This window comes from Hemibagrus wyckioides, linkage group LG13 (assembly GCF_019097595.1).
Source record: "Hemibagrus wyckioides isolate EC202008001 linkage group LG13, SWU_Hwy_1.0, whole genome shotgun sequence".
Taxonomy (NCBI): Eukaryota; Metazoa; Chordata; class Actinopteri; order Siluriformes; family Bagridae; genus Hemibagrus; species Hemibagrus wyckioides.
This window is the reverse complement of record NC_080722.1, coordinates 1,152,501-1,167,500: the sequence shown is the minus strand read 5'-3', so window position 1 is coordinate 1,167,500 and position 15,000 is coordinate 1,152,501. Positions and strand designations below refer to the sequence as shown.

The 15,000-nt window shown below is 45.8% G+C and overlaps 1 protein-coding gene across 13 annotated transcripts in view; it reads right to left on the bottom strand.

Annotated features, from left to right (window-relative positions):
• Positions 1 to 15,000, bottom strand: part of LOC131363819 (calcium-activated potassium channel subunit alpha-1-like) — a 153,601-nt gene that overhangs the window by 85,400 nt on the left and 53,201 nt on the right. For all 13 annotated transcript variants that reach the window (XR_009206382.1, XR_009206383.1, XR_009206380.1 and 10 more), the window contains exon 3: positions 951 to 1,012. Coding sequence is in view for 9 of the 13 variants with exons in the window: in XM_058406722.1 (XP_058262705.1) it covers positions 951 to 1,012 (62 nt within the window). In the remaining 4 variants the exon portion in view is untranslated. The remainder of the gene's footprint in view (positions 1 to 950; positions 1,013 to 15,000) is intronic.

Genomic DNA, 15,000 nt, shown 5'->3' with positions numbered 1-15,000 from the left:
AGACAGAGCACACACACACATACAGAACACATAGACAGAACACACACACACATACAGAACACATAGACAGAACACACACACACATACAGAACACATAGACAGAACACACACACACACATACAGAACACAGATAGAGCACACACACACACACATACACACACACACACATACACACACATACAGAACACATAAACAGAGCATACACACACACACACACATACAGAACACATAGACAGAGCATACACACACACATACACACACATACAGAACACATAGACAGAGCATACACACACACATTCACACACACACAGACACACACTCATTCACATACACACACACACTCTCACTCACACACACACATGCTCATACACACACAGACACACACACTCATTCACACACACATTCACACACACTGACACACAGACACACACACTGACACACATACACACACACACACAGACACACACACACACACACTCATTCACACACACATTCACACACACACACACACAGACACACACTCATTCACACACACACTCACACACACTCTCACTCTCAGACACACACACATTTACACACACACACACAGACACACATACACACACTCACACACACACACACACACACACACACACACTCATTCACAGAGACGTGTGCAAAGAAACCAACACTCATAACTAACTGATTATTATTATTACTGAATTTGGTGAAGTTTCCTGTGTGAAGAAGTGTGTGTGTGTGTGTGTGTATGTGTATGTGAATGAGTGTGTGTCTGTGTGTGTGTGTGTGTGTGTGAGTGAGAGTGTGTGTGTGTGTATGTGTATGTGTGTATGAGCATGTGTGTGTGTGTGTTTGTATGAGTGTGTAAATGTGTGTGTGTGTGTGTGAGTGAGAGTGTGTGTGTTTGTGTGTGTGTGTTTGGAGATGGACAGTAGTACAGTAACACTCACTTGGAGGAGTCGATGAAGTAAATGACAAGCGCCGCAATACTGAGGACGAACACCAACACCACCTGAGGAGAAAAACCAGAGAACACACACACACACACACACACACAGAGTGAGAGAGCTGAAAGTGTTCTCATTAACACACCCTGCACTCTACAGGGGATCACAGTGGTGTTGGAGTGTCTGTGTCTCCCAGAGCTGCTTCACTTCTTCAGGTTCTGCAGACTGAGGTGTGTTTCCTGTGTGTGTGTGTGTGTGTGTGTGTGTGTTAACAAGCTGAATCAGGTGTCAGAGCAGGAAACACCATGCTGAAGTGAAGGTGCTGCTCTAATCACATTCATCACCTCACTACATTTTAATCTGAACATGACTGAAGTGGAGAACAAACACAAACAAAACACAAAAAAAACACAAACATATACACAAAAAAAACACAAACAAATACACAAACAAAAACACAAACATATACACAAACATATACACAAAAAAACACAAACATATACACAAACATATACACAAAAAAACACAAACATATACACAAAAAAACACAAACATATACACAAACATATACACAAACATATACACAAACATATACACAAAAAAACACAAACATATACACAAACATATACACAAACATATACACAAACATATACACAAACATATACACAAAAAAACACAAACATATACACAAACATATACACAAACATATACACAAACATATACACAAAAAAACACAAACATATACACAAACATATACACAAACATATACACAAACATATACACAAAAAAAACACAAACATATACACAAACATATACACAAAAAAAACACAAACATATACACAAAAAAAACACAAACATATACACAAAAAAAACAAACAAAACACAAAAAAACACAAACATATACACAAAAAAAACACAAACAAAACACAAAAAAACACAAACATATACACAAACATATACACAAACATATACACAAAAAAAACACAAACAAAACACAAAAAAAACACAAACATATACACAAACATATACACAAACATATACACAAAAAAAACAAACACCAGTCTTAAAATACCAGTCTACACCAGTTTAGTTTACAAAAACTCCACCCCCTCTACTCACCAGACTCCATCCCCTCTATTTCTTCTATCTACCCCCCAGACCCCACCCCATTTTTCTCACCAGACTCCACCCCCTCTACTCCCTGTATTTACCCACCAGACTCCACCCCATTTTTCTAAACAGACTCTACCCCCTCTACTCACCAGACTCCACCCCATATACTCCCTGTATTTACCCACCAGACTCCACCCCATTGTTCTCACCAGACTCCACCCCCTATACTCCCTGTATTTACCCACCAGATTTCACCCCCATTTTTCATCACTTTACTTCCTGTATCTACCCACCAGACTCCACCCCCTCTACTTACCAGACTCCACCCCTCTATTCCCTGTATCTACCCGCCAATCTCCACCCCATTTTTCTCACCAGACTCCAATCCCTCTACCTACCAGACTCCACCACCTCTAACAAAAAGACTCCACCCCATTTTTTTCACCAGACAAACCCTGTACCCTCCAGACTCCACCCCCTCTACACTGAAGATTCCCATCTGACTCCACCCCCTCTACACCATGCAGCCTCTATTTCAATCATAAGGCCCTGCCTCCTGTTTTCCCTTCAGCTAGCCCTGCCCCTAAAGTTTCCACATTGAGATATTTCAGTCAGTTCTGCATGTGTGTGTGTGTGTGTGTGTGTGTCTGAACGACACACACAGCAAGGTGATGCAACACCACAGTGTTAATGTCTAACAACAGTTTGTGTGTGTGTGTGTGTGTGTGCATGTACATGTGTGTGTGTATCAATGTGTTTATGTTTGTGTGTGGGGGTGTGTGTGTGTGTGCGTGTATTAGTGTCTGTGAATGTGTGTGTGTGAATACGTGTGTATAAGTGTGTGTGTGTGTGTGTGTGTGTATAGCTGTTTTTTTCATTAGTGGCTGTAGAGGGATTGGAGAGTGGAGTGTGTATTAAAGTAAATCTCCATACACAGAGGGATGAGAATGTTTAATCTCTCTCTCTCTGGGTTTATCTGCCCTCCCTTTCCATGGCTTTATCCCTCACTCCATCTCTTTATCCCTCCATATCCCCACATCTCTATCATTCCTTATTTAGCATGATCACATCTCTCTTAACCCTTTTATCGCTCTCCACTCAACTCTCTCTCTGTCTCTGCATTCAAGCAACAGGGATTATTATTATTATTGTTGTTGTTGTTGTTGTTATTATTATTATTATTTCCAGTGTTGTGACATCTCCTCAATGGAGATTATGTAGACACAAGAAAGTGAAATGAAGGGGGAAGAGATCAGACAAGACATGATATCTGACAGAGACTAAATGAGACAGCTCAGAAGAGATCATCACAGACGTTACAGAAATACAGAAGATACAGCAGATCAGGCGAGATCAGACATGAGTGTAGGACGTAGGAAAGATCAGACAAGGCAAGGTAATGCTGATCATACATAATCAGTCAAGCTTGTCTGCTTCGCCTGCAACTTGTGAACAGAATGCTGCGGCTCGTATGCTGATTAATACTCGTAAATACGATCATATCACACCAACCCTGAATTCCCTCCACTGGCTTCCGGTACAGTTCCAGATACAGTTTAAACTTCTGCTGTTTGTTTTTAGTGCAGTCAATGGCCTGGCACCTTCTTACTTATGTGAGTCAGTAAGCTTTTACCAACAAAGTAGAGCTTTACATTCTGCTGACCATAACGTACTAGAGGTCCCTCGGTCGAGGTACAAACAGTGGGGTGATGGCTCCTTTGCAGTGGCCGGTCCTAAACCCTGGAACGCAATTCCTTATGAGTTGAGTACTATTACTGACCTGCCTCTGTTTAAAGTCAAACTAAAGACTCACTTATTTAAAATGGCTTTTGGCGTATAATCATTTTCTGTGTTTTGTATATCTCATTGTTATTTTATTTCAAATTCATTTTACATAGACATTGTTTTAATCACCTTTTTAACGCTGTAAAGCACTTTGGTTCAATTTAGGTTGTTGTAAGGTGCTATACAAATAAATGTTGATTGATTGATTCGTATCGTCTGATTTCCTCATATTGGGTTTACACACTTAACTAGCTAACTAAGTGCTAGTAATAATCCTTAAACACACAAGAGAACATTATGGAAGTGTGTCAAGCTGAAGAGATAAGACACGAGGAGAAGAGAAAGATCAGACAAGAACATGGCTGGAATTAGATATCCAGGAAAGACTGGTTTAGATAAGAAAAGAGTGGATACAATGAATAAATCATTACCACAAAGACCTCACAGGACATGAGAGATCAGATAAGAAAGGACAGCAAAGATCAGACATGATAAGGCAGAACGGATCACAGGAAGGAAAAAAGATGAAAAAGGACAGAACAGAGGCTGAAAAAAAATACAGGAAATATCAGACGAAGAAGAGACAGAAAAGATTAGACAAACATTAGACACAAGAAAGTGAAATGAAGGGGGAAGAGATCAGACAAGACATGATATCTGACAGAGACTAAATGAGACAGCTCAGAAGAGATCATCACAGACGTTACAGAAATACAGAAGATACAGCAGATCAGGCGAGATCAGACATGAGTGTAGGACGTAGGAAAGATCAGACAAGGCAAGGTAATGCTGATCATACATAATGAACATACCTAACAAAAAACTCAAGAAAGAAAGAAGAGACAAGAAAATTTTAAAAAGTATCAGACAAGAAAAGGAAGGATAGATCAGATACGACAATGACATTAGACTTAAACCTTAGAAAGGCCAGATCAGACAAGACAGAAATGGAATAATTAAACAATAAAACAAAGAAAAGGATAAAAAGACAAGAGAAAAAAGAAGATGTACAACAAACGAGAGTGGATCAGATCGGATCAGACTTGAGTGTGGAAGACAGAAAAACATCAAGGAGATCAGATAAAGAGCAAGACAGATCAGACAAGGCTGATTAATTTAGAATTGTATGAAAAGAATGGAGAGAGTAAATACAATGCTGGAAGACATGAAATCAGACATGACCGATCAGTCAAGATCAGACCAGCACAGCAGGCAAGATGAGAAGGTGAAGAGATCAGACACAGCAGTGAGAGTGCACCAGGATGAGGCAGTGCAGGAAGTGGAAAAAAAAGAGAAAAAAAAAAGCTGTAGATGTTCACCATGAGCACCAGGTGAAGAGATGAAGAGAGAGCCAGAGATCAGGAACATCATCACAGCATCTAGTGGATTATCATCACCACCATCATCATCATCTCAAATTACACCGTCATTACACTTAGCATCCATGCTAACACTACATCCTGGAACATCCTGCAACCTAAAGAGAAACATCTGCACTGCGTTCTTCTGCACTGCGAACTCTCCACATGAACTGTCCACATGAACTGTCCACATGAACTGTCCACATGAACTGTCCACATGAACTGTCCACATGAACTCTCCACATGAACTCTCCACATGAACCCCTCACATGAACTCTCCACATGAACTGTCCACATGAACTGTCCACATGAACTCTCCACATGAACTCTCCACATGAACTCTCCACATGAACTCTCCACATGAACTCTCCACATGAACCCCTCACATGAACCCCTCACATGAACCCCTCACATGAACTGTCCACATGAACTGTCCACATGAACTGTCCACATGAACTCTCCACATGAACCCCTCACATGAACTCTCCACATGAACTCTCCACATGAACCCCTCACATGAACCCCTCACATGAACTCTCCACATGAACTCTCCACATGAACCCCTCACATGAACCCCTCACATGAACTCTCCACATGAACCCCTCACATGAACCCCTCACATGAACTCTCCACATGAACTGTCCACATGAACCCCTCACATGAACTCTCCACATGAACCCCTCACATGAACCCCTCACATGAACTCTCCACATGAACTGTCCACATGAACCCCTCACATGAACTCTCCACATGAACCCCTCACATGAACTCTCCACATGAACCCCTCACATGAACCCCTCACATGAACCCCTCACATGAACTCTCCACATGAACCCCTCACATGAACCCCTCACATGAACTCTCCACTTGAACTCTCCAAATGAACCCCTCACATGAACTCTCCACATGAACTGTCCACATGAACCCCTCACATGAACCCCTCACATGAACCCCTCACATGAACCCCTCACATGAACTCTCCACATGAACTCTCCACATGAACCCCTCACATGAACTCTCCAAATGAACCCCTCACATAAACTCTCCACATGAACCCCTCACATGAACTCTCCACATGAACCCCTCACATGAACTCTCCACATGAACCCCTCACATAAACTCTCCACATGAACCCCTCACATAAACTCTCCACATGAACCCCTCACATGAACTCTCCACATGAACCCCTCACATGAACTCTCCACATGAACCCCTCACATGAACTCTCCACATGAACCCCTCACATGAACTCTCCACATGAACCCCTCACATGAACTCTCCACATGAACCCCTCACATGAACCCCTCACATGAACCCCTCACATGAACTCTCCACATGAACCCCTCACATGAACTCTCCACATGAACCCCTCACATGAACTCTCCACATGAACCCCTCACATGAACCCCTCACATGAACCCCTCACATGAACCCCTCACATGAACCCCTCACATAAACTCTCCACATGAACCCCTCACATGAACCCCTCACATGAACCCCTCACATGAACCCCTCACATAAACTCTCCACATGAACCCCTCACATGAACCCCTCACATGAACTCTCCACATGAACTCTCCACATGAACCCCTCACATGAACTCTCCACATGAACCCCTCACATGAACTCTCCACATGAACTCTCCACATGAACTCTCCATATGAACTCTCCACATGAACCCCTCACATGAACTCTCCACATGAACCCCTCACATGAACTCTCCACATGAACTCTCCACATGAACCCCTCACATGAACTCTCCACATGAACTCTCCACATGAACTCTCCACATGAACCCCTCACATGAACTCTCCACATGAACCCTCCACATGAACTCTCCACATGAACCCCTCACATGAACTCTCCACATGAACTCTCCACATGAACTGTCCACATGAACTGTCCACATGAACTCTCCACATGAACTCTCCACATGAACCCCTCACATGAACTCTCCACATGAACCCCTCACATGAACTCTCCACATGAACTCTCCACATGAACTCTCCACATGAACCCCTCACATGAACTCTCCACATGAACCCCTCACATGAACTCTCCACATGAACTCTCCACATGAACCCCTCACATGAACTCTCCACATGAACTCTCCACATGAACTCTCCACATGAACCCCTCACATGAACTCTCCACATGAACCCCTCACATGAACTCTCCACATGAACCCCTCACATGAACTCTCCACATGAACTCTCCACATGAACTGTCCACATGAACTGTCCACATGAACTCTCCACATGAACTCTCCACATGAACCCCTCACATGAACCCCTCACATGAACTCTCCACATGAACCCCTCACATGAACCCCTCACATGAACTCTCCACATGAACCCCTCACATGAACCCCTCACATGAACCCCTCACATGAACTCTCCACATGAACCCCTCACATGAACTCTCCAAATGAACCCCTCACATAAACTCTCCACATGAACCCCTCACATGAACTCTCCACATGAACCCCTCACATGAACTCTCCACATGAACCCCTCACATAAACTCTCCACATGAACCCCTCACATAAACTCTCCACATGAACCCCTCACATGAACTCTCCACATGAACCCCTCACATGAACTCTCCACATGAACCCCTCACATGAACTCTCCACATGAACCCCTCACATGAACTCTCCACATGAACCCCTCACATGAACTCTCCACATGAACCCCTCACATGAACTCTCCACATGAACCCCTCACATGAACCCCTCACATGAACCCCTCACATGAACTCTCCACATGAACCCCTCACATGAACTCTCCACATGAACCCCTCACATGAACTCTCCACATGAACCCCTCACATGAACCCCTCACATGAACCCCTCACATGAACCCCTCACATGAACCCCTCACATAAACTCTCCACATGAACCCCTCACATGAACCCCTCACATGAACCCCTCACATGAACCCCTCACATAAACTCTCCACATGAACCCCTCACATAAACTCTCCACATGAACCCCTCACATGAACCCCTCACATGAACTCTCCACATGAACTCTCCACATGAACCCCTCACATGAACTCTCCACATGAACCCCTCACATGAACTCTCCACATGAACTCTCCACATGAACTCTCCACATGAACTCTCCACATGAACCCCTCACATGAACTCTCCACATGAACCCCTCACATGAACTCTCCACATGAACTCTCCACATGAACTCTCCACATGAACCCCTCACATGAACTCTCCACATGAACTCTCCACATGAACTCTCCACATGAACCCCTCACATGAACTCTCCACATGAACCCTCCACATGAACTCTCCACATGAACCCCTCACATGAACTCTCCACATGAACTCTCCACATGAACTGTCCACATGAACTGTCCACATGAACTCTCCACATGAACTCTCCACATGAACCCCTCACATGAACTCTCCACATGAACCCCTCACATGAACTCTCCACATGAACTCTCCACATGAACTCTCCACATGAACTCTCCACATGAACCCCTCACATGAACTCTCCACATGAACCCCTCACATGAACTCTCCACATGAACTCTCCACATGAACCCCTCACATGAACTCTCCACATGAACTCTCCACATGAACTCTCCACATGAACCCCTCACATGAACTCTCCACATGAACCCCTCACATGAACTCTCCACATGAACCCCTCACATGAACTCTCCACATGAACTCTCCACATGAACTGTCCACATGAACTGTCCACATGAACTCTCCACATGAACTCTCCACATGAACCCCTCACATGAACCCCTCACATGAACTCTCCACATGAACCCCTCACATGAACCCCTCACATGAACTCTCCACATGAACTGTCCACATGAACCCCTCACATGAACTCTCCACATGAACCCCTCACATGAACTCTCCACATGAACCCCTCACATGAACCCCTCACATGAACCCCTCACATGAACCCCTCACATGAACTCTCCACATGAACCCCTCACATGAACCCCTCACATGAACTCTCCACTTGAACTCTCCAAATGAACCCCTCACATGAACTCTCCACATGAACCCCTCACATGAACCCCTCACATGAACCCCTCACATGAACTCTCCACATGAACCCTCCACATGAACCCCTCACATGAACCCCTCACATGAACTCTCCAAATGAACTCTCCACATGAACCCCTCACATGAACTCTCCACATGAACCCCTCACATAAACTCTCCACATGAACCCCTCACATGAACTCTCCACATGAACCCCTCACATGAACTCTCCACATGAACCCCTCACATGAACCCCTCACATGAACCCCTCACATAAACTCTCCACATGAACCCCTCACATGAACTCTCCACATGAACCCCTCACATGTGCCCCTCACATGAACTCTCCACATGAACCCCTCACATGAACCCCTCACATGAACCCCTCACATAAACTCTCCACATGAACCCCTCACATGAACTCTCCACATGAACCCCTCACATGAACCCCTCACATAAACTCTCCACATGAACCCCTCACATGAACCCCTCACATAAACTCTCCACATGAACCCCTCACATGAACTCTCCACATGAACCCCTCACATGAACTCTCCACATGAACCCCTCACATGAACCCCTCACATGAACCCCTCACATAAACTCTCCACATGAACCCCTCACATGAACTCTCCACATGAACCCCTCACATGAACTCTCCACATGAACCCCTCACATGAACTCTCCACATGAACCCCTCACATAAACTCTCCACATGAACCCCTCACATGAACCCCTCACATGAACTCTCCACATGAACTCTCCACATGAACCCCTCACATGAACTCTCCACATGAACCCCTCACATGAACTCTCCACATGAACTCTCCACATGAACTCTCCACATGAACTCTCCACATGAACCCCTCACATGAACCCCTCACATGAACCCCTCACATAAACTCTCCACATGAACCCCTCACATGAACCCCTCACATAAACTCTCCACATGAACCCCTCACATGAACCCCTCACATAAACTCTCCACATGAACCCCTCACATGAACCCCTCACATAAACTCTCCACATGAACCCCTCACATAAACTCTCCACATGAACCCCTCACATGAACTCTCCACATGAACCCCTCACATGAACTCTCCACATGAACCCCTCACATGAACCCTCCACATGAACCCCTCACATGAACTCTCCACATGAACCCCTCACATGAACCCCTCACATGAACTCCCCACATGAACCCCTCACATGAACCCCTCACATGAACCCCTCACATGAACTCTCCACATGAACCCCTCACATGAACTCTCCACATGAACCCCTCACATGAACCCCTCACATGAACTCTCCACATGAACTCTCCACATGAACCCCTCACATGAACCCCTCACATGAACCCCTCACATGAACTCTCCACATGAACCCCTCACATGAACCCCTCACATGAACTCTCCACATGAACCCCTCACATGAACCCCTCACATGAACTCTCAACTTGAACTCTCCACATGAACCCCTCACATGAACCCCTCACATGAACCCCTCACATGAACTCTCCAAATGAACTCTCCACATGAACCCCTCACATGAACTCTCCACATGAACCCCTCACATGAACTCTCCAAATGAACCCCTCACATGAACTCTCCACATGAACCCCTCACATGAACTCTCCACATGAACCCCTCACATGAACCCCTCACATGAACTCTCCACATGAACCCCTCACATGAACTCTCCACATGAACCCCTCACATGAACCCCTCACATGAACCCCTCACATGAACTCTCCACATGAACCCCTCAAATGAACCCCTCACATGAACCCCTCACATGAACTCTCCACATGAACCCCTCACATGAACTCTCCACATGAACTCTCCACATGAACTCTCCACATGAACTTTCCACATGAACTCTCCACATGAACCCCTCACATGAACTCTCCACATAAACTCTCCACATGAACTCTCCACATGAACCCCTCACATGAACTCTCCACATGAACTCTCCACATGAACTCTCCACATGAACTCTCCACATGAACTCTCCACATGAACTCTCCACATGAACCCCTCACATGAACTCTCCACATAAACTCTCCACATGAACTCTCCACATGAACCCCTCACATGAACTCTCCACATGAACTCTCCACATGAACTCTCCACATGAACTCTCCACATGAACTCTCCACATGAACCCCTCACATGAACTCTCCACATAAACTCTCCACATGAACTCTCCACATGAACTCTCCACATGAACTCTCCACATGAACTCTCCACATGAACTCTCCACATGAACTCTCCACATGAACCCCTCACATGAACTCTCCACATAAACTCTCCACATGAACTCTCCACATGAACTCTCCACATGAACCCCTCACATGAACTCTCCACATGAACTCTCCACATGAACTCTCCACATGAACTCTCCACATGAACTCTCCACATGAACCCCTCACATGAACTCTCCACATGAACTCTCCACATGAACTCTCCACATGAACCCCTCACATGAACTCTCCACATGAACCCCTCACATGAACCCCTCACATGAACTCTCCACATGAACCCCTCACATGTACCCCTCACATGAACCCCTCACATGAACTCTCCACATGAACCCCTCACATGTACCCCTCACATGAACCCCTCACATGAACTCTCCACATGAACTCTCCACATGAACTCTCCACATGAACTCTCCACATGAACCCCTCACATGAACTCTCCATATGAACTCTCCACATGAACTCTCCACATGAACCCCTCACATGAACTCTCCACATAAACTCTCCACATGAACTCTCCACATGAACTCTCCACATGAACTCTCCACATGAACTCTCCACATGAACCCCTCACATGAACTCTCCACATGAACCCCTCACATGAACCCCTCACATGAACCCCTCACATGAACTCTCCACATGAACCCCTCACATGTACCCCTCACATGAACCCCTCACATGAACCCCTCACATGAACTCTCCACATGAACTCTCCACATGAACTCTCCACATGAACCCCTCACATGAACTCTCCATATGAACTCTCCACATGAACTCTCCACATGAACCCCTCACATGAACTCTCCACATAAACTCTCCACATGAACTCTCCACATGAACTCTCCACATGAACCCCTCACATGAACTCTCCACATAAACTCTCCACATGAACCCCTCACAAACCCCTCAAATGAACCCCTCACATGAACCCCTCACATGAACTCTCCACATGAACCCCTCACATGAACTCTCCACATAAACTCTCCACATGAACTCTCCACATGAACTCTCCACATGAACCCCTCACATGTACCCCTCACATGAACTCTCCACATGAACTCTCCACATGAACCCCTCACATGAACTCTCCACACGAACTCTCCACATGAACTCTCCACATGAACCCCTCACATGAACCCCTCACATAAACTCTCCACATAAACTCTCCACATGAACTCTCCACATGAACTCTCCACATGAACCCCTCACATGAACTCTCCACATGAACCCCTCACATGAACCCCTCACATGAACTCTCCACATGAACCCCTCACATGTACCCCTCACATGAACCCCTCACATGAACTCTCCACATGAACCCCTCACATGTACCCCTCACATGAACCCCTCACATGAACTCTCCACATGAACTCTCCACATGAACTCTCCACATGAACTCTCCACATGAACTCTCCACATGAACCCCTCACATGAACTCTCCATATGAACTCTCCACATGAACTCTCCACATGAACCCCTCACATGAACTCTCCACATAAACTCTCCACATGAACTCTCCACATGAACTCTCCACATGAACTCTCCACATGAACTCTCCACATGAACCCCTCACATGAACTCTCCACATGAACCCCTCACATGAACCCCTCACATGAACCCCTCACATGAACTCTCCACATGAACCCCTCACATGTACCCCTCACATGAACCCCTCACATGAACTCTCCACATGAACCCCTCACATGTACCCCTCACATGAACCCCTCACATGAACTCTCCACATGAACTCTCCACATGAACTCTCCACATGAACTCTCCACATGAACCCCTCACATGAACTCTCCATATGAACTCTCCACATGAACTCTCCACATGAACCCCTCACATGAACTCTCCACATAAACTCTCCACATGAACTCTCCACATGAACTCTCCACATGAACCCCTCACATGAACTCTCCACATAAACTCTCCACATGAACCCCTCACAAACCCCTCAAATGAACCCCTCACATGAACTCTCCACATGAACCCCTCACATGAACTCTCCACATAAACTCTCCACATGAACTCTCCACATGAACTCTCCACATGAACCCCTCACATGTACCCCTCACATGAACTCTCCACATGAACTCTCCACATGAACCCCTCACATGAACTCTCCACACGAACTCTCCACATGAACTCTCCACATGAACCCCTCACATGAACCCCTCACATGAACTCTCCACATGAACCCCTCACACGAACTCTCCACATGAACCCCTCACATGAACCCCTCACATGAACCCCTCACATGAACTCTCCACATGAACCCCTCACATGAACTCTCCACATGAACCCCTCACATGAACTCTCCACATGAACCCCTCACATGAACTCTCCACATGAACCCCTCACATGAACTCTCCACATGAACCCCTCACATGAACCCCTCACATGAACTCTCCACATGAACCCCTCACATGAACTCTCCACATGAACCCCTCACACGAACTCTCCACATGAACCCCTCACATGAACCCCTCACATGAACTCTCCACATGAACCCCTCACATGAACTCTCCACATGAACCCCTCACATGAACTCTCCACATGAACCCCTCACATGAACTCTCCACATGAACCCCTCACATGAACCCCTCACATGAACTCTCCACATGAACCCCTCACATGAACTCCTCACATGACCTCCTCACATGAACTCTCCACATGAACCCCTCACATGAACCCCTCACATGAACCCCTCACATGAACTCTCCACATGAACCCCTCACATGAACCTCTCACATGAACTCTCCACATGAACTCTCCATATGAACCCCTCACATGAACTCTCCACATGAACTCTCCACATGAACCCCTCACATGAACTCTCCACATGAACCCCTCACACGAACTCTCCACATGAACCCCTCACATGAACCCCTCACATGAACTCTCCACATGAACCCCTCACACGAACTCTCCACATGAACCCCTCACATGAACCTCTCACATGAACTCTCCACATGAACTCTCCATATGAACCCCTCACATGAACTCTCCACATTAACTCTCCACATAAACTCTCCACATAAACTCTCCACATGAACTCTCCACATGAACCCCTCATATGAACCCCTCACATGAACTCTCCATATGAACCCCTCACATGAACCCCTCACATGAACTCCTCACATGAACCCCTCATATGAACCCCTCACATGAACTCTCCATATGAACCCCTCACATGAACCCCTCACATGAACCCCTCACATGAACTCTCCACATGAACTCTCCACATGAACCCCTCACATGAACTCTCCATATGAACCCCTCGGTGCAGGAGAGTGCTGCAGATCAGACAGTGAGATCAGATGAAGGTTATTTAATGCAGATGAAGGTTTGGTCTTGTGGTATTTAAGGCACTCTGCCTGTGAGGAACCGTATCTACACCACACAATGGCTCTTCTCTACTCCCTTTATTGCAGCGGTTTGAAACATGTATAATACATGAGGAAGCCCGATTATTTTCCATGATGCCGGGCAGCATTGTCACTCC